Genomic DNA, 20,169 nt, shown 5'->3' with positions numbered 1-20,169 from the left:
GTCTGGGATGAATCATCTCATATATGCTATTAATTTTAAATTATGTGTCAAATCATGGGGCACATTACTTTCATGTGAGCTGCCAAGCTGGTAATTCACATAAAAATTAATGGCTACATAAGATTGCTCTGGCAAGTAGCATCAGAACCTCCCTACCATAGGAAAGATCAACATAATGCAGAGGAAAGGAGGACAGCCTTTCTGCCTCCCCAGCATAGCACTGAATGCAGCCTGGGGGTTAGGGGTTAGAAAGAAACTTGCCTACTGAGGAAACAAGAGAAGGATGTCATAGTGTATACTTACAGAAATAACCTCTGTGTAGGACCAGCCTTCTTTTGTAAATTTCTAATCTACCGTAAGCTAGCACTTTCACAAAACACATTAAAAGGAACAACTAGAATAAAACATATAGCCAAAGATAGGAAAATACAAACCAACTGCTCATGTGCTTATCTGTCACAGTAAAGTCCAAGGCTCTCTCAGTCTCTAAACTGATCTCTCACTGTCTTCATTGATCCTATCATATACTGATCTCTCACTGTCTGCATTGATCTTATCATGGACCATTAATCAGTGCCCCTGACCAGTGCCAGTCCACAAGCACACTGTGCCTGGTAGGGGTGTGAGGAAAAGGAATAACCCAGAGGCTTGGGAATTCATGCTTCCTTCAGCCAAGTGGTAGTGACTGAGCTGGCCTGAACACAAGCCTAACATTAGACCTGTAACCCTGTACTTTACTGTGGCTCTCTGAGGTTTTATTACAAGCCAAATAGCATCTATTTTAAAGCCACAGCCATGGGCAATGCACCAAAGGATTTTACATGATAAGGAAGTGTAGTGTTGTCAGCGTAGAAGGCTAATCTTGGCAGAAGTGTGAAAGTTGGATGTGACTGGGGTCCATGTGGATACAGGGATATGAGCTGCTACAACAGCCCAAGCAATAGATCAGGAAAGTCCACTCAGGCTGTGGTCACTGGGTAGGGCTGAACAGGTACAAATTACATGCTGTCTAGGACTGTGACTTAGCAATGTGGAAGAGCAAAGTAACAGAGATTATGTATGCCTCTGAAGGTGACTCTAATTTTCCATATGAAACAATTTATCCACACAGCATTACCTAGCCCTTCAGCTGACCAATTTTATGTATTTTAGTTGCAAGATCACTTTCTCCCTCGGGGTAACTGCCAAGACATTGCTCTGGAACTGTGTAGAATGAACTCATGACTATGCCCTATTGATTTTAGATTACTTTCTAAATAATGAGTCACATTACCTACGTGTGACCTCTCAAACTGGTGTTTCACATAGATTATATGTCTAGGCATTATTGTAATGTTAATTTTCCCATTTAGGTGGAAAACCTGACCACCACCAAGTTCATATCAAAAATTGATGATGTTTCTACATATTCCATTCAAGTGAGAGCAGCTGTGAGCTCATCTTGCAGAATGTCAGGAAGCTGGGGAGAGTGGAGTCAACCAATTTATGTGGGTGAGTCCCTATTGTGTATTTAAAAGCAGTGGCAACAAATGATCCTGGAAAGTGTGCATGTTCACTCAGGTCTTAAGATGGCTTCATCTTTACTATGCCTCATCTTCCATCCACCTACTGTATGTCAACTGGACATGGGTGTTTTAGGAAGCCTAATTGCCCCGCTTTCTTCCTAGCGCAAGCCCTTCCCAGGCCTATTTTATTTTTTCCAATTATTGTTTATAGTTAGATTTTTGCTTTTTTTAATTTTTAATTAATTTATATTTTTATAAATTACAGTTATTCACTTTGTATCCCCACTGTAGTGCCTTCCCTCATCCCCTCCCAATCCCACCCTCCCTCCCTCATATCCTCCCATGCCCTTCCCCCAGTCCGCTGATAGGGGAGGTCCTCCTCCCCTTCCTTCTGACCCTAGCCTATCAGGTCTCATCAGGACTGGCTGCATTGTCTTCCTCAGCGGCCTGGCAAGGCTGCTTCTCCCTCAGGGGGAGGTGACCAAAGAGCCAGCCACTGAGTTCTTGTCAGAGACAGTCCCTGTTCCCATTACTAGGGAAACCCACATGGACACTGAGCTGCCATAGGCTACATCTATGCAGGGGTTCTAGGTTATCTCCATGTATGGTCCTTGTTTGGAGTATCAGTCTCAGAAAACAGACATGTGTCTCGTTTTTGTGGTTCTGTTGCTCTCCTTGTGGAGCTCTAGGTCTTCCTATCTCCCCCTTCTTTCATGTTTTACTTTCATCTGTGTCGTGTATATCTTTACTCATGCATGAGTGTGTGCACTGTGTGTGTACTCGCAAGCACGAGCATGTGTGTGTGTGTGCAGGTATTTGCACTGTGTGCACTCATGGAAAGCAAAAGAAGACATCAGGTATCCTGTTTTATCATTCTCTCTCTTGCTCCCTTCAGACAGGGTCTCCTGTTGAACCTGGAGCTAGGCTGGTATCCAGTAAATGCCAGAAATTCTCCAGCCTCTGACTCCGATACTGCTGTTTATACAGGTCCTCAGGCAGCTAGGTTTTCACATGGGTGTGAAGAATTTGAACTCGGTCCCTCACACTTGCACAGCAAGCACTCTTTTTCCTGCACAAGTATTTCCCCAACTCCTAATTATTTAGGGTACACTTTTTTATTTTCAGATAATTGCAGATTCAAAAGATGTATAAAACAGAGATCCAGTCTTCATTTGACCTGTTTCTCACAATGGCAACTTCTTCCAAAATCTGCAGTATAATTCTAAAACTACAAAATTGGCACTGAGGACCCCCTCCATCTTTGTCAGAGCCTATGTATTTAATGTGTCATTAGTTGTGCACCTTTAGTCTTATGCAGAAATAACATTCATGTCACAGCTCACTCAAGAGGCAAAGCAGTGCACTGTACAATTGTTCCATTTAACTTTTTAAATTACACCCTTCCTCTTTTGCTCCTCATCTCGAGCCCTTGGAAATAATTAACCTAGTTCCCATCACCATAATTTTGCCATACTCAGGTGTGAATTTATATATTTGTCTCCTTTGTAAAAGATTTTAAAATTGAATATTTGGTTCCATGAAACGTGAATCCATCCCTGAACTGGCCTAACAGCCAGTATACAGTTCTAGTAATTTAGGTATCTAATGGGCATCTATGCTGGTTATGATCAAAGTGACTGGTTTATTTGGTAAATGAGTATCATCCATGACAAGTAACAGGGAATGGATAGCAGTCATGGATAAAGGGGTGTCTTTCTTGGACAAAGAAAACTACTGGTTCAAGTAGATATTTGCAAAACACTGTCCTAGATGATTTTCATGTATTTGTTTGGTTAAATATAGAAAGACTTCATATAAAGGTGCATATTTGAAAAACTTAGGTCATTTGCTTATCTCTGCCAGCATCAGAGGTGGGGTGAACCCTAGGTTAACTTATTTTTAACACTCTGTCATGGTGGGACAGGACCCTACATGCTGCAAGGTGCAAAGCAAATTAGATGGCCATAGAGGACTTCGTGCTTAAGGGAGGTTACATCACCTGTCACGAAACCTGTGGGATATTCCAGAACAATTTAGACAGAATACTCAGGGAGAAATTTCTTTCAGGCATATTATAAAAATTTCTACTCAAGTAATTCATTCACTTGGGCTACCAGGTGAGTCCTTGGGCAGTAGCCAAATTCTTGGGCAGTGACCCATTAGCCTATGTGGTGTGAGTCAGAGCTGATACTTATCAGGTACATTTCCAGGGAGACAGTAATGGCTGAAGCGCTCAAGAAGTGGAGCCTGCATCTGGGTCTGTAAAAGGGCTGATTGTGCTAGCCTACGGGAGAATGACGCCCCCTACAGTTGTTCAATATATAACTAACACTGCCTTGTGCTGAAGCTCTGACAACATTAGAGGGTGGGAGAGGTGGGCTCAGGGCAGCAACATGAGTTTCCTGGGGGGAGAGGAACTGAAAGGCCAGTATAGGGAACTGAAAGTTGGACAGACTCACCTACTTCATAATTTTGCTGAGGTGAATCTTCCTCTCCCTCCCTTTCTCCCCAGGTTGACACGGCAACTAAACTAAAGTAAACTGACCTGGTACATACAGGACCTCCCTCAAAAAATGCTTCATTTGCACAAATAAAACTTGCTCTATGTCCCAAGAGAAAACCAAAACTCATCAATCTCAGGGAATTTGTCAACTCCTGTGCCAGATGGTTTTTTTTATTTGTATTCCATGGATTGATTTTTACGAAATGTTTTATGTTGTTTCTTAAGTGCACAAACCTCATTGGTCTGAAACTACTGATGCTTCTCATTGTTGTCCCAACATAGCAACCTAAAAAAATTTAGGAAAAAAAATAATATGGACCAAGAGACCTTAGATGAATATGGTAGAGAGCAAGGTCAGAATGAGAAGTAACCAATAGTGTTTGTTGAGTGGTTGAGTTCTGAAGTCATAGTCAGTGTTCACTGTTGACACTTTAGAACTTAAGAGGGTGAGGAAGCAGCAGCAGCAGACAAAATCAGGAGATATGAATTTTAGCCATGGCTCTGGAAATGTGTATTTCAATAAATCAAATTAGAGATGGCTCAGTAATAGGTGAACACAGTACATTGTGGAGGATTCTGAGAACAAACCCAGGTTGTAAGAGCAAGTGACCATCTTTGCCAACTCATGGAAGACTGAATGAAGTACCATGCCAGCCTGGGTTTTGCTACTCAGAGATAGTTCTGAACACCTAACCTTTCTGGGCCTCACTTTCCTCACCTGTAAATATGACTCTTCATTCCCTGCTTGCTTCTAACTCTGCCATTCTTGCTGCTCCACTCTCTAACACTCACCACCAAGTGATTGGGAGTAAGATTGTGATCTATCTTGAGAGTTTATTTTAAGGTTGCTTTTAACATTATTCACTTTCCACTCTTTGGCTCTCTTACCGTTGCCTAAATAACTGCTTCCATGCTTGGATCTGGCCTCATTCTATCCCCCACCCCCACCCCAGGTGCATCTCATTGCCATTCGCTACTGCAAATCCCATTCCATTTATTGCCACCCATTTCATGAAGACGAGCTGATTAATATTAGTGCTTCCCTTATAAATCCATCCTTTCTGGAATTTACTCCCCTGCTCAGCTTAGGATCATTAGTGAATTTAATCAATGCAGACTCTCCATTTTCATCAAGATGATTAATAAACATAATAGGAAGTCCGAGCCCCTCAGGGACATTTTGCATGGCTCTTCCTTACCCCTGGTGGATGCAGTAATAATTATGCTCACTTGCATATCTATTAGTCAGTTTTGTTGCTATGTTCATTTCCTTCAAACACTCTTCATTCTTTCCTATCTTGTTTTAGAAATGGCCCCTGGGAGCCTTCCTGAATTTTCACTAGTGGGCCCCAACTGAATATCATCCATGCCTTTGATATTATGTTCACTCCGTTATTTTAATTAAGGTAAGGAAATGGAGATATTGAATGACTCAGTCATTGTCAAGTAGCCAAGAAGTGGCTATTAATGTGTAATTTCCCCAAATAAGTGACATATGAACCAATTAGCAAATTAGAATAGTTTAAATTAACTAATCAACCCATTATAGCCCAAGGTTATTTCATAAAAAAAAGAGAGAGACATAGAGCAAACTGGATTGATGGTGTAGGGAGCTGGAGTGGGAGGAGGTGATTTCTGCTCTAGTTGGCAAGATCCTTGGTTAGTCCAATAGGCACAAGGGATATAGATGCAATAACAGCAGAGCCAGCAAATAAGCTCTCTTTATCTCCTTGAGATTTGCCTTGAATCTGCCCTCTTGCCCTGGGATTTTCAGGGTTTTCCTCCTCCCTCTTCTCCTCCTCCTTCTCCTCCACCTTGAAAATGACAGTAGTTTTGTTCTATCAGTACTCATTATCAACTGCCCTCCATCAGCTAGCTTCTGCTTTAAGAGCTGAACTTCCCAATTTTGAAAGTCTTTCTCCTTCTCAAATTTGAAGTTCCGGATTCTTCTGTTCTGTTATCTCTGCCATCTCTTGTTTACTGAAAACTTCTGGGTTCTGGACCTCAGTCCCTCGAGCTTTTTGTTTTTTTTCATGTCTTCTTTCCTCTTCCACTCTATGACATTCAAGTACTGAGTGTGAAATTAGCAGTTATAGAAATCAGTGTTTCTCAGGCGCATCCTCCACCCTGGAAATGCACCCTGGAAATGCTGGCTGCATTATTTGTAGCTGTGCCCTTGATAGGATCTGACCTGTTTCTTGGTATGAGGTGAGATTGACAATCAGCAGACTCGACAAAGGTTCTCAACCTGCGGGTTGCAACTCCCAATAGGTCACATCAAATATCCTGTATATCAGGTATTTACATTACAATTCATAACAATATCATAACAGTTATGAAATAGCAAAAGAAATAATTTTATGGCTGAGGGTTGTCACAACGTGAGGAACCGTGTTAATGTGTTGCAGCAGCTTTATGTGAACAATGGGTTTGTTCACTCTCACTGAGGCCTGTATCTGTCACTCAGTACCTGGTATTATGAGAAGTCAGTGAAAGTGTCTTCTTCCAGAAAGCTTTCTTGAGGCTTACGATGGGTGACACTTAACCTGGAAATCAGAACAAAGACCCAGTCATCCTATTTTTCACATGGCTCAGTCAGAAAAGCTGTCAACATTTACAGGATGACTGCTGCTGTCTGCTTGGACAAAATCTTCAGCAACAAAGACATGGTACTCATTGGAGGTCCTGGCATTTACTTTCCTGCTATGGTGTAAGTCAGTGTGTGTGTATGTGTGCATGCAGGGGAATATGTGTGGTGGGATGAGTGTACGAGTTAAGCAAAAACCAATGTGGCATATAGGAGTGTGTGCTATGGAGGGCTTTTTTTTTTCCTTCGAGTCAGTGTTCATGATATATGTGTGAATGAACTTACCTCTACCTGAAGCTTGTGGACTCAAAAGCTTGGAGGAGGAGACAATTGAGCGCATTTCCTTCATGTTCTATAGCCTGACAAAGAACCTCGAGTTTCAGGTTTAGCTCCTTCTTCCTTCTGTGTCTTTGTGGTTTCCTCGCAGGCCCCTCTTCATCTGTCTGTCTGTTTGCCCCTTTCTGTCTCTCTCCTCTATTCCAGCACTTTCTTCTTAAATTCTCACACTGTGGTGAGACAAGGTACAAACCAGAAAGGGGAAGAAGAAAGGGAAACAGGTACAAGGAAAGAGACAGCCTCAGTTGCTCTTGGCTTCCAAAAGAATTCAAAGTTTCATGAGGTAAGAGGAGGGAGGCTCTGGGTCAAGACAGAGTTAGAAAGAAAATGCTTGGAAAGAAAAACAAGGTGACCCAGCAGCAACAAGGAAAACCCCACTTAGGCTACTGTGGCAGCTGTGACATTGGGTTTTTCTTTGCAAATAGGGGATTTCAGCTGGCTAGACATTTTAGTTGAGTCAAACTGCTTCCTTTGACTCAGGCTTCTGTGGTTTCCAGGCTGGATGGATCTTGACTGGTAACCCTCAGGCTAGACTACCTTGACTCTGTGGGTTGTTTTGCTGTCCCAGGGGAGAGCAAGTAAGCAATAAGTCTTTGGGCTCTGTACCCTAATGCCAAGTTTCTTTTTTTTTGTTCAAAAAATTTTTAATTTATTTAATTTATTTTTATTTCATGTGTATTGGTGTTTTACCTGTGCTATGTTTGTGTGAGGGTCTTGTATCCCCTGGAACCAGAATTACAGGCAGGTGTAAGCCATCTCAACAGCTCAAATTTTTTTTTCTTTTAGGTGTGGCCACTTCTTTTGTTGGCCATGCCAGTCAATCCTCCATGGTTAATAACTTAGACCAAGGATGAACTGTATCCCTGGGCCTGGCCATGTGCCAGGCAAATTTACTCACAGTATTTAGAATACCTGTCCAAATATCATCCATTGTTTTACCAAGTAGCCGGGAATAAAAATGAGACAAGGATCTGTCCAGACCTGGTACCTTCTGGGCCTAATGCCCAACAGAAAAACTGGCTTTCCACCTGTGCATGCTCAGTGATACTATCTTGTCCCATTTGTCGTGTTCCACCCAGAGAAACTGAGGCAAGGAGAGAGACCTTGCTTGGTCCATAGACTGCTGCTCGCTCTTGGCCTGCTCAGGCTCCAGATAGGCCAAGCAATGGAGATGTCTACATTGACCTCTGCAGGCAGTTGATGTTTAAGTGTTCCATGTTGTTCACGATACTCATTTTGTGTCTCTCTGTGTGTGATGTGCGAGGGTATGTGTGTTTGTTTGTTCATGAGTTGTTGAGTATGGGCACAATACACTGTGGAAGTCAGAGGACAACCTTTGGGTGATGGTCCTAGCATTAGTCTTTTTGCAGTTGTGCAAGTCCGACTAGTTGGCCCTCAGGCTTCTGTGGGTTATGGAGATCTAAATTCAGGTTTTCAGGCCTGTATGATAAGCTACGGCACCCACTAAGCCATTTCGCCAGCCCAACCCAATGTCCATCTTTAATTCAGATCCTTGAGGTGTGGGACTAACCGTGACCTCTGACCCCTTCCTTTCTTTATAACCAGAATATTTGGTGTTTGTGTCTCCTGACCTGACAATTCTGACGGAACTACGATTGTGTTTTTCCCTTGAGGATCCAGGGAGATGAACTCGATGCCTTTGCTCTGACACAATGCATTAATCCCAAAAATAATTAGCCACAAACATGGACTGATTGGCTCCCATGGACTGGCACAGTTGCTAAGCTATTTGCATGTATTAACTCATTCACTCCTGCCCCTGGCTTCAAAGCAATACACAAAGTGAAATAAATACACTGCTCAAGGAAGGTCACCGCAGCAGCAAGAGACAGAACTAGCCCCAAACCTCTCTCCCCTGTGCTGCTTAAGTGTACCAGATCCCAGCGCCCTCTGCAGCCAGCCCGCAGTTAATGCATCAGCTCCACAGAATCAGGCTCCACAGATGCTCACAGGAAAGAATTGTGGGCTTGTGGGAGCTCTGAAAGGCACAGGTTCTTTGTGCGAAGCCTGCACAGGAGAAGAAAACTGTACTTTCTCCCTTCTGATCCATCGGTCTGGGCCTGGTGGGGTTATGAAAACCACCAGCGTCCACTCCATCCAGAGCTTGCCAAGCCATTCATGTACACAGTGCAATCTCCACGGCCTCGCCATACTGTCCTTCACCTGAGCCCAGTTTCCTCAGGAAAGTAGAGTTTTGTGCTTTTTTTCAGTGGGTCCCGTGTTTCATACAAGGCATTTTACCGCCCCTACCTTTTGTTCTCTGCTCCCCGACAAACCAGTTGATCTCAGAGTCCACCTGAAAGCTACCGTAGAAAGCTCAGTCACAGTTGGTGACATTTGACTTTTGCTTGAATTGGGAGCCTTTCGTGAGTGACACCAACAGCTTCACCCTCCAACTAGAGGAAAGCCACAGGAAGCTAGTTAAAGCCTGTATCATAGACTAACATATCGACACCATCTTAATTACTCAATCCTGTTGATGCCATTTAAACTTCTCCCACCACCTGCTGGTTTAAAAACACAGCAGGGCTGCTTTATTTGAAGAGTTCTATCAATTTGCTAATTAGTGCTTTTCCTTGAAACCTATTGTTGAGTCCGAGTCAGATTCAAAATCAATACTGAAGCAGTGAAAGTACAAAGTTGTCTGGTCTAAGGTGGAACAGGTCTCTGAATCAACTCCACCTGCTTAGAGCTATCAGTCCCCACTTACAGATCACAGAATTCTAGAGCCAGAGAGAACTGCAGTACCAAAGTGAGTCCCGTGAAGGTGCTTCCAAGGCAGCCAAAAGCAGCTAGGAAGTTAACCTAACATCACCTAGAAATTTCCTGATCACTATGGTCACCATCCCACCCACCCACTGTACATTGTCCACAGGGTTTCCTTGTTTTAAGGTCAACTGCCTGAGATGTCAAAATGGAAACCAAAGTCATGACTGAGTTCTCTAAACACACCGAGTTAGTGAGGGCTGCAGAACACCCAGAAATGAGGTAGAAGGGCTGGTGGGCTTTTCTGTAGGCAGGCCACGCTACTTCCTCCCTCAAAAACTCATCTTTGTATAACCAAGTGAGAGTACCCAATCATTTCTTAAGATCTGTGGCTTCATGATTAATAGCATGTAAGAAATGCTCCTTGAGTCAGACAAATAATTCAAATTACCTAGAACTTTCTCTCTCTCTCTCTCTCTTTTTCTTTCTATCCCCACCTCCCAACCCCAGCTTCAGAACTGAACCTAGAGCCTTTCCCAGGGGATTAGAAAAGGAAAGCTCTGAGGTGATGTATTCCAGGACATCTGAAAACAATGTATAGAGTCCTGACCCTTTAATAATTTTGACTCCATATTATATATGCCATTGGTGGGACCTGCTCTCCCATTCTGCCTTCAGCCAAATGAAAGAATGTCCTTGCTTGAATTCATCTTTTTATACTCATTAACACTCCCCCGCCCCATTTCATTTATACAACAACTGGTGAGATACTCAGCAGGTAAAGGTGCTCACTGCCAAGACTGATGACCTGGCTCAGTCCCTGAGCCCCACGTGGTGGTAAGAGAGAGCTGACTCCTCCAAGCTGTCCCCATGTGCCTTGGTATCTACAACCCTCCCTCATAAAATAAATAAATACTGGGGGAGAGGGAGAAGTAGGAATAAAATTTGAGTAACTGAATTGCTAGTAATTTGCAAGTCATTTTTACTCAACAGTACGTGAGCATGCTTTCTTGCACTGACTTTACCTGTTGGCTTGTATTTTCTTAGAGGTGGATCTCAGAATGCTTGTATTGAGCACGATCGGGTTTTATTCGTCACATGCTGATTTGGGAGGGAAGCCTGGAGAGGTTAACTCCTTCCAGTCACTGACCATGACTGTGCCTCCTACATGGTAATTTCAATGTAGTGAGAACTGAGAACATTTTTAGATGGATGAAATAAAATCAGTTATCTCCATGACTTTTGCTCATCTAAGTAAGAGGAAAGGTGAATAAACCAGTGGTATAACTGAAAAGATTTTTGTAATCATGGTTAGAAGACAACGGTACTGTTATCAGGACTTGGCAGATCAGGCTAGTGGATATTATACAATTTGAACCACAAATGATTGTGTGACCATGATAATATTTACAACACATTTTGTTCTTTTCACAGGACTCAAAGTTTTGCCTTGTGTCCTTGTAACATAGTTATGAACAAAGAGACAACATGGTTAATGGTTAATAACTTTCAATGCCTTTTTTATTTAAAATAAAAACGAGAAGAAACAACAACAACAAAAAACCAACAACACATAGTATCATACTATGCAGCCCTACTGTCCTGTAACTGTGTAAATCAGGCTGGCCTCTGACATTCTTTTATTCTCATGTCTCTGTCTTTCAAATGCTGGGGTGACAGGCATATTTCAGCATTCCAGGGTGTGCTAATGCCTGCTTAAAATAGATACAAAAACACTGGAAAAAAAAAAGAGAGACAGACTTGAAGTTTCTAAGATTTTATTTTTGAAGGATGTGAATGTGGGTGTGTCTGGGTGTATGTTTATGTACATGTGTGTGTTGCCCTCAGAGGCCAGAAGAGATAAGATCACTTGAAGCCAGAGCCACAACACAGTTTTACACATCCTCATGTGTGTGGTAGGAAGAAAACCCTAGTCCCCTGCAAGAACAGTATAAGCTTTTAATCACCGAACCATCTCTCCAGCCCGAGCTCAGGGTTTTAATGAAATGACTCAGTCCCACTGAGAGCCTGGAAATGTCAAGGGCACTGAAAGTCTGTAGAGCAGCCAATCTCAAACATAGGCATGGCCAGTGCTGGGAAAGTGTTAACTGTCCCAGGCTCCTCTCTCATATCAACATGTGAGGAGGACAACTTATACTTAAGAACACAAGAATTGTGAGCTTCACCTCAAAGAAAATATAGGTTGTCAGGTAAAGTAAGTGCAAGAGAGCATGTTTACATACTGTTGAGGAAGAAGAGGCTTCAAAAATACACATCTGACATAAAACAAGCTGTTACTGCAGTAAAGTAGATCCAGCCACAGAGGTGATGATGCTCAGGGCATGGTTCTTGATGCCAAAGAAACATCTAATACATCAAGTAAAGAAAAAACCTAGAATACACTTACAAATGAAACACCTGGAACATACTAAGTAAAGAGACACTTAGAATAAACTAGAATTTATTAAATGAAAACACACCTGGTATACACTAGATAAAGAAACACCTAGAATACACGAAGCAAAGCCAGCTCACAGCACATCCTCAATTTTGCACATGAAGAGGAATGAGCTGGAAACCCTACATTAAGTCTACATTAGATTTAGGGATGCAGTCGTTGGCCAATCCTGGGTTTTGTTTCTGGTTTCCCTGAATGACAGTTGTGTGTACTCATTTGACTTCTCTCCCATTCTCAGTTTCAGTTTTTCCATCTGCCCCTGGCCCTCTGGAAGAAAATTAAAGGTGTATAGGTCTGTCTGGCCACTCAAAAAAGTACATATAAAGTATGTGTAGAGAATACATTTTTAGCTAATCCTCATTAGTGATGACGTTTGTGTTTTTATACTTTATGAGTTTCAAACTGTTAGCAATGAAAATATACTGCTTTTGTAAAATTAGTCTTGTTTAAGGGGTATGTAATGAAGTGCTGGTGCTTTGGGTAGAATAAGTATTAGCAGAAAAAATAAAAGACTGTTCAGGCGAGGGGTGGATTTGAAGGATCCTGTGTTTTAACTTGGTTTGAGGTGAGACTACCAAATATCCAGCTTCATTTCAAGCTGTGTCTTGAACTCAGGTCTCCAGACTAAGCAAAGATAGATGTGAAATCAGAAGCAAGTAGCTTTGCGTTTATGATTGTATTTAGAGATCAAGTATGCTGAGGGAGTGAAGAAGGATGAGGAACTATAAAAATTAGAAATTATCTATATATCTCCAAGGAGATATGGATTTTCATCTTGAAAGGGTAGAGACCAAAATAGAGAAGCTGGTGAAAGAAGTAATTTTTGATTGTTTTTTGCTTCTTCTGTTTGTTCTGAGACAGGCTCTCACTGCTTAAATCCCTGGGAGAAGGGGCATCCCCAACTCACCATGCTTCTGCCTTGGCCATTCAGTTTCTGAGATTACAGTTATGCAGCCTCATGCTTGGCTGAAAATAGGTTAGGTGAAATTAACACAAGTTTGGCTGTGACTGTCCTCAGCTTTGCAAAATACTCAAGTGAGTTAGGGCTAGGAGGATTTTATTATCTACATGTCAAGGAAGTGCCAGAAAAAAGAAAAGAGTTTAGGGTATCAGGGAATTATAATGTGTAAGTCTGACAAACAAAATGTCAATGCTTTAAAGAACAGACTGAGATAAGAAATGAACAAGGGATATACTGAAAGGGGACTAGCAGAAATTTTTTAAGAAGGGAAGTGCCATAGAAGAATGAGACCATTTCAATAAAGCCATGGCTTCCCTTAACTCAGCTGTGGACAGTTTGAATTCAAAATGGAGATGGCAATGGGACCAATATGACAGGAGTGTGTGTGTGTGAGGGAGAGAGTGTGTGTATGAGAGAGAGAGAGAGAGAGAGAGAGAGAGAGAGAGAGAGAGAGAATCCTGTGATTTTTGAAGCATCAATATATAATAATACAATTTTTTTAAAGGATGGGCTGGGATGTGCCTTACTTGGTAGAATGCTTGCTTAGCATGCACAAAACAATGGGTTTAATCCACAGCAGGACATAAAGGAAGTGTGATAGAACACTTAGGAAGTGGAGGCAGGAAGAGCAGATGTTCAAGTTCATCCTCCGCTACATTACTGAGTTTGAGGCCAGTCTAAGAGTACAAGGGACCCTGTCACAAAATTTATATTAAAGGATGTCCTACCTTTTCTAAGGTATGAAAATACAGAAGCCTGAATCTTTATTCAAGAAACCAGGCTAGGCAGTGAGAGAGACGAAAGTCTGTGATGAAAGCTGGGGAGGATGGTTGAGCAGAGTCATAGCAGATAATGGACTCTATGCATATTTGAAAGCAGAAAGGATGAGATTAAGGAAGAGATTAAAGTTTTGGGCAGGCAGAGAAAAAACCTGACCAGGGATGCTGAGAAGGCAATGGGAAAGAGATGAGGAGAGGAGAGGCAAGAATCACTAGCATTAAATCCAGATGCCTCTCTTCTGTGATACTTGAACAGTTTGTGGGTTTTGAATGACTTGAAATTTTTGAAAGTCTTAGGATATTGACATATGGGAAAATCCCCATTTGCATACATTTCTTGCTGTATAAAAGAAATTAGTACAAATCGAGGTTTGCTTTTTATTGCCTTTTATCCTGCTTTAGCACAGTTTGCACTTTACCACGATACTTATGAAGTACAGCTATCCTCAAATCATGGCCTGAGTCATTATGTGCTTTCTGCTGGTCTCCCCGATGGACTTCAAGCTGCAGGATGGGAGGTGTCAAAGGCATTCTCTGAACCACTGTGTCACAGTAACTTCTGTACCTAGCAAAAGCCTAATAGACCCTTGCTAAATGGATAGATGGATAAATGAATGGATGGATGGATGGATGGATGGATGGATGGATGGATGGATGAGTCTAGGAAAGAGCACTGACTATAACTCAGGATTTGATTTTCTTCTCTGAAAGTGAGTCAGGTTGTTTAGAAGGAACACTACTTCTGCCCACACCACTTAGTTATGGACCTTTGATGTTTTTTCAGAGCTGCATCCCTAAAATCAAACAGACAAACACTGACTCCACACCCCCACTCTGCCCTTCTTCTCACAGTCTGATGTAGTCTTTAAAGACCATAGAAGAATCCCCTGAATATTGAAAAGGAACAAATTAGAGACTAGGATAACATGCATAAACCTCGCTGTGCTGATTATGTTTTTTTCTTTTTATTTCCTGATCTATGAAATGGGACTAAGAGGTGCTTTGAGGCTAACTTCAGTCATAAATCATTTACTGTAGACAGTATGCCTGCATTGCTAACTATGAATATTTTCTCCTATTTTCTCCATAAGTTTCATTTCCAAGTAGATAAAAATTGATTTCACTGTATTCAAATGAGGTTATTGAGTAGCCTTATGCTTTTTGTAGCATTCCACCTAATGCTCTATGAGTCACCTGAGTAGGGGTGGACTCCAAAACACTGACTGACGAAATTAGTCATGCTTAAATTAATAATAATTAAAAGGCCTGACTGCCACGGTTTCACTTCCACTTATAACAACCTGTGAGACATGTGTTAGCTCCTTTACCCAACACCTTCAATTCAAACCCGAATCCTCTGACACCCCATCCCTTCCATTTTAATGATCCTCCCTGATTTTGACTTTGCTTTTTCTCTTCCCTCTCTCTCTCACCAGGAAAGGAAAAGAAGCCCTTGGCAGAATGGTGCCTCATCGTGCTTCCAACAACCATCTGCTTCGTCTTGTTACTCTTCTCACTTATCTGTCGACTGTAGGTATTCTTTACATTCAAGGGCAGCATTCCCAGGCCGCTGGGCAGCCCTTACACAAGGCTTCTTGTTATCAGGTGGAATTTACAGCGTGCTCTTTCAGGCTGCCCTTACCAGGCAGGAGGAGACAAAATAAAACATGTCATACAGAAGCTACACAAGACACAGCACGGTCCTTAGCCACCACACACTCCTCAAATCTGTTGACTATTTTCATTTCTATAGAGGTTTTAGCTACTGTGTTCTTTTCCATCACAGCTTGCTTGTCTTTTAACATCTGCTATGAAAACGCAGCAGTCCACCCAAGTCTGAAGTCACTGTACTGCCTTTACATACAGGCCTCTGTAGTCAGGGGTTGACCTCTGACTGGCTTTCAAGCTCCTGGTCCAACGAGGCTGTCTTCATATCAAAGGCAGCTTCTCTAAAGACTGCAAAGATCTCATATCTCTGCTTACAGCCTGCAAATGGCTACATCGATTCATATTTTTTTTCTCTCTCTGTCTCCTTTCCTCCCTTCCTCTCTCCTTCACTAAGGTAAATTTCTTTTTTAGCCTAACAATTTAGGAAATAACTTTCATATTAAATGGCATTTCTCATTAACATGTTATATTTAGATGCTAAGTGTAGGTGGTGGACAGCAGTTCAAAGGAAAGGGCAAGAAGAGGGAACTGTGAATTTAGCACAGTTGAAGGAGGACAGCTAGAACAGAAAGAGCAGTGAATGAGAAGCCAAGCAAAGGATGCTATTAACCCATCTTTAGAAGTCAAGTAATGAGCTCCAATGTGAATAAGTTCTGACTTCCTCTTCCCTGGAGATCTCAGAAGCCATATCGCAGGCTAGCAGAACCCCAAGGTCCTCAATGATGAAGATGTTTTAGAAATCTTGTGTGTGTGGGGGGGCAGGGTTTAAAGACAGGGTTTCTCTGTGTAGCCTTGGCTGCCTTAGACTCACTTTGTAGGCCAGGCTGCCCTCTAACTCTGTCTGCCTCTGACTCCCTGAGTGCTGGGATTAAAGGCATCAGATTGAAGATGTTTAGAAATCTTAACCAACAGAGAAGCCAAACTTAAAACACAGCTGCATGTGGAACTAATTCGGTCAATGTTTGAGCAGAAATCTAGGCAAGAGAGTTGTTTATGCTCACTCAGTTCCTTCCCTGTTGTCAGGTTTCACCTCTGGAGCAGGTTGTTTCCACCAGTTCCCGCTCCGAAGAGTAACATCAAAGATCTCCTTGTGGTGACTGAATATGAGGTAATGTTAACAGACACAGAGAGGTGACATCCTAAGGCCCAGTGATGAGTATTAGGTTACCAAGCTTTCCCTGTATGTCTATGTATACATGCATCAGTCAACACCACTCTCTCTCATTTCCTGTGTGTGTGTGTGTGTGTGTGTGTGTGCGTGCAATTAGCTATAGATGTTATTATTTTCCCTATATTTTACAAAAGTCTTATTCAACAATGAAGACTCTTGCCATTTAAACTTAAATTTCCACTCTATATGAATCTTATGTACATTCTGTACGTAAGAGGCATAGATGAGATCCTGACAGAACAATGTTATCATGATTACTATAACTGTTGTAAAATGCAACACCATGTAGGCTGAGGCATCCAAAAGTGTTTTTCCCCAAAGACATTTTGGTTAACTCTTTTAAATTATTACATACATTTTAGAACCCACCTGCCATTTGCTACTGGGGGAGGAGAGTAGTGTAATAGGATAAGAAAAATATAGGCAACTGGATTTTCTTTTTCTTTTTAGACAAGATGAAACTATGTAGCTCTGAGCAGGCTAGAACTCCCTGTGTAACCAAGCTGTCCTTAAAACTCACAGGTCCACTTGACTACCTCCTGAATGCTGGGGTTAAAGACAGGAGACTGGGAGTCTGCGGTATATTTGAACTTTTGTGGTTAATTTGGGGGGAAAGCATCATCCTAACACTATTATCGGCATCTCCATATTTTGAGGTCTTCTTTAGTTTCTGTCAGTAACATTTCAAGGTTTTCTGTGTATGGTTATTGCACGTTGTCGAGATCATCTTTCAGGGGAGTGGCTACTGAGATAGAGGGCAGCAAATTCTTCCCGTAAAGACTCAATAAGCATTTAAGGTAGAATTGTTTGCTAGAAAGAATGTGTCTATAAAAAAAAAGTACTAATGAATAAGCATGACTATGTTATAAAATTTTATTTACAAAAGCAGATAACAAGCCAGATTGGGCTTAATTTACTAACTCCTGATTTAGATCAAGGAGTATTTTTTTTTTTTAACCAGACTTAGATGTTTCTTCAACTGATGTGAATGAAGCGTTTCCTGGCTCATTACAGGGAAAGATCACCAAAATTTGCCAACCTGGATAACTTCACTAAACTCCAAAATTTCTTTAGAGTCCTTTGCAGTTTAACTCTGGAATGATGTATAGGCAGTAGGTTACTAAGCTACTGAAGTAAAGAATTGAGGCTCACTAGAGTCATGGTGACATGCGTTTGATCTTTATATCCTTCACTGCAGAAAAAAGCCTACCCATGCTGAATCACCTATGGCTTTTGGAAAGGAGCAAGCCATGTGCAGATCTGCCTCTGTTCATTTAAGTGTGCACTGTTCCTTCCTCTTCAAACAGCAGAACGCAGCAGCCTAGAGTTAAAAGTGACACTTCCATCATTTGCCCTGTTCTCTTAATGAAACATTTGAAGGTTGATACCTAATTTCCCTATAGGGCCTGGAAGGATTCTGTTAATATGCTGAGATTGGTGAATGAAACTGGCTTAGGAGCTTATTTTTTGAGCTTCTAGAATGTTGTTAATTAAAATCAAGTCGTGTGTGTAAAATACTTGAGGTAGACAAGCTGGTTTCAGAATATGCATAGGATTAATGCCAAGATGGCCTGGCTTCTCAGCATAAGTTACTCTATGCACCCATTGAAGAGTTTTATGTGAAAGATTGTAGAGAAGGGAGAAGGAGGTAAGTGACAGGCACAGATAATTAGGAACTAAAAAGAAGGGGAGGTTATCTCAACCTAAGACAGCACGTGAGTACGTACAGAGCTGACCACAGCTGGACTGCTTGCAGCAGTGTTGTGTCCTAGCCTCTCTACCCAAAGGCAGCAGACATCCATTCTATTCACGGGGACCCTGATATAAGAAAGCAAAGGTTGTTTGGTGCTATGGGCACCATGACTCCTGAGAAGTGCCTGACTCTTAGAGTTGATTGTTGGTAATGAGGGTAAGAACTTGGTTCAAGACCCCTTGTGGATATCAAAGGCTGTGCTATTCAAAAGCGATGTGGTATTTTCTTAGACTCTACACAGTCTACCCCGCATTGTAAATCCTCTTAAAATTACTTAAGACAAGCACAATACATAGTCTGAGGAATAACAACAAGAGTACTTGTTTGAACCCACAGATGCAAAACAGTAGGTTGAGGGGCTCAATGCAACTAGTACCTCTATACCTGGTAAGAATGATCAAAATCACGGGCCTCTAAAAGACGTGACTATCCAGAAGCTGTGGCTAAGCAAGGTTGTGTTTTTTCAGAGTTCACCTAAGAAATTATTTTACAACATTCAGTAGACAGCTAAGAGTTTTTCTTAGCTCTCCCTCTGAGTTTTAAAATTTATTAGCGATGACTTTCTAGTTGGCTTTCTGCAGTGGTAACCAGAGGGGACTCTTCCCACGTTACTCCCACTATAAATAATATAGAGTATGTGAAGCAGAAACCATGTTGTGTTTCTCAGATTATGCCAATATATCGCACTTTTTTTTTTAAGAGTAGAATGGGTGTTAAAAATGTGCTGGACGAGTACATGAGGAAAAATAAGATCATCTTTTGTAGGTGATATTTTTAACAGAATTTTAATTATTATTAGCTTTAAGTGTTATGTCCAAAATTAGATAAAACAAATGTTCCAATTTACTAGAAACCTTTTTTTTTTTTTTTTTGAGACAGGGTCTCATATAGCTCTGACTGGCCTCAACCTGGATATATATATGTATATATAGCTCAGTATTGCCTTGAATGTCTGATTCTCCTGCCTCTACCTCCTAAGTGCTCAGATTACAGACATGTACCTTCACACTGTGTTTTTTCATTGCTGAGATATGATCCAGGGCTTTGTACATGCTAGGCAAACCCTCTGCAAACTGAACTACATCTCTAGCCTCCAGTTCATATTATTGTAATCAGTGAGTGGAGTATGATGGAAATACTAAAAATGAGTACATCAAACTGGGGGTATATCTTGGGAGCAGAATAGCTACCTAATATGGACAAGGCTTATTCCCCAGAACAATAACAATACCACAAATCCCAAAATACAAACTATACTTAAAACATTACATGATGTTATAAAGAAAAAATTCAGACACCTATACAGGACCAGGGGGGCTATATCTCAATGGCAGAACATCATCATCAACAACAATGACAATAATACATTTTCTGAAGATAAAGCTGTGTGTCCCTGTTACTTCATTATGATTATAAAAGAAAACATTTACTTAAAAAAAAAAGCTTAGTAGATGCAGTAGGTATGTTTGGGAGATAAGTTTATGAATTTTTTTCTCCTTTCAACTTAACTTTTCCTAGTTGCTAAACATATTACTGTTGTTTTTTATTTCAACCCAATTGTTAAAAAAAGGAAAGAAATCGAAGAGATGAGATGTTCTGTAATAGACATGTAAGGAAGATGTTTTCTTTTGCAGAAAACTGCTTCAAATGAAACCAAAATTGAAGTTGTAAGTTATGTGGAAGAGGCTGGATCTGAAGTCATGGAAAATTCCATGTTTTGA

The 20,169-nt window shown here is 41.3% G+C and overlaps 1 protein-coding gene across 1 annotated transcript in view; it reads left to right on the top strand.

The window, feature by feature from the left end:
- Positions 1-20,169, top strand: part of Il5ra (interleukin 5 receptor subunit alpha) — a 31,376-nt gene extending 11,207 nt beyond the window's left edge. The window contains exons 7-10 of the mRNA XM_021649376.2: positions 1,353-1,491; positions 15,293-15,386; positions 16,548-16,632; positions 20,083-20,169. Coding sequence (XP_021505051.1) covers positions 1,353-1,491; positions 15,293-15,386; positions 16,548-16,632; positions 20,083-20,169 — 405 coding nt within the window. The remainder of the gene's footprint in view (positions 1-1,352; positions 1,492-15,292; positions 15,387-16,547; positions 16,633-20,082) is intronic.

This window comes from Meriones unguiculatus, chromosome 5 (assembly GCF_030254825.1).
Source record: "Meriones unguiculatus strain TT.TT164.6M chromosome 5, Bangor_MerUng_6.1, whole genome shotgun sequence".
Lineage (NCBI taxonomy): Eukaryota > Metazoa > Chordata > Mammalia > Rodentia > Muridae > Meriones > Meriones unguiculatus.
This window is presented reverse-complemented; position numbering and strand designations above follow the sequence as displayed.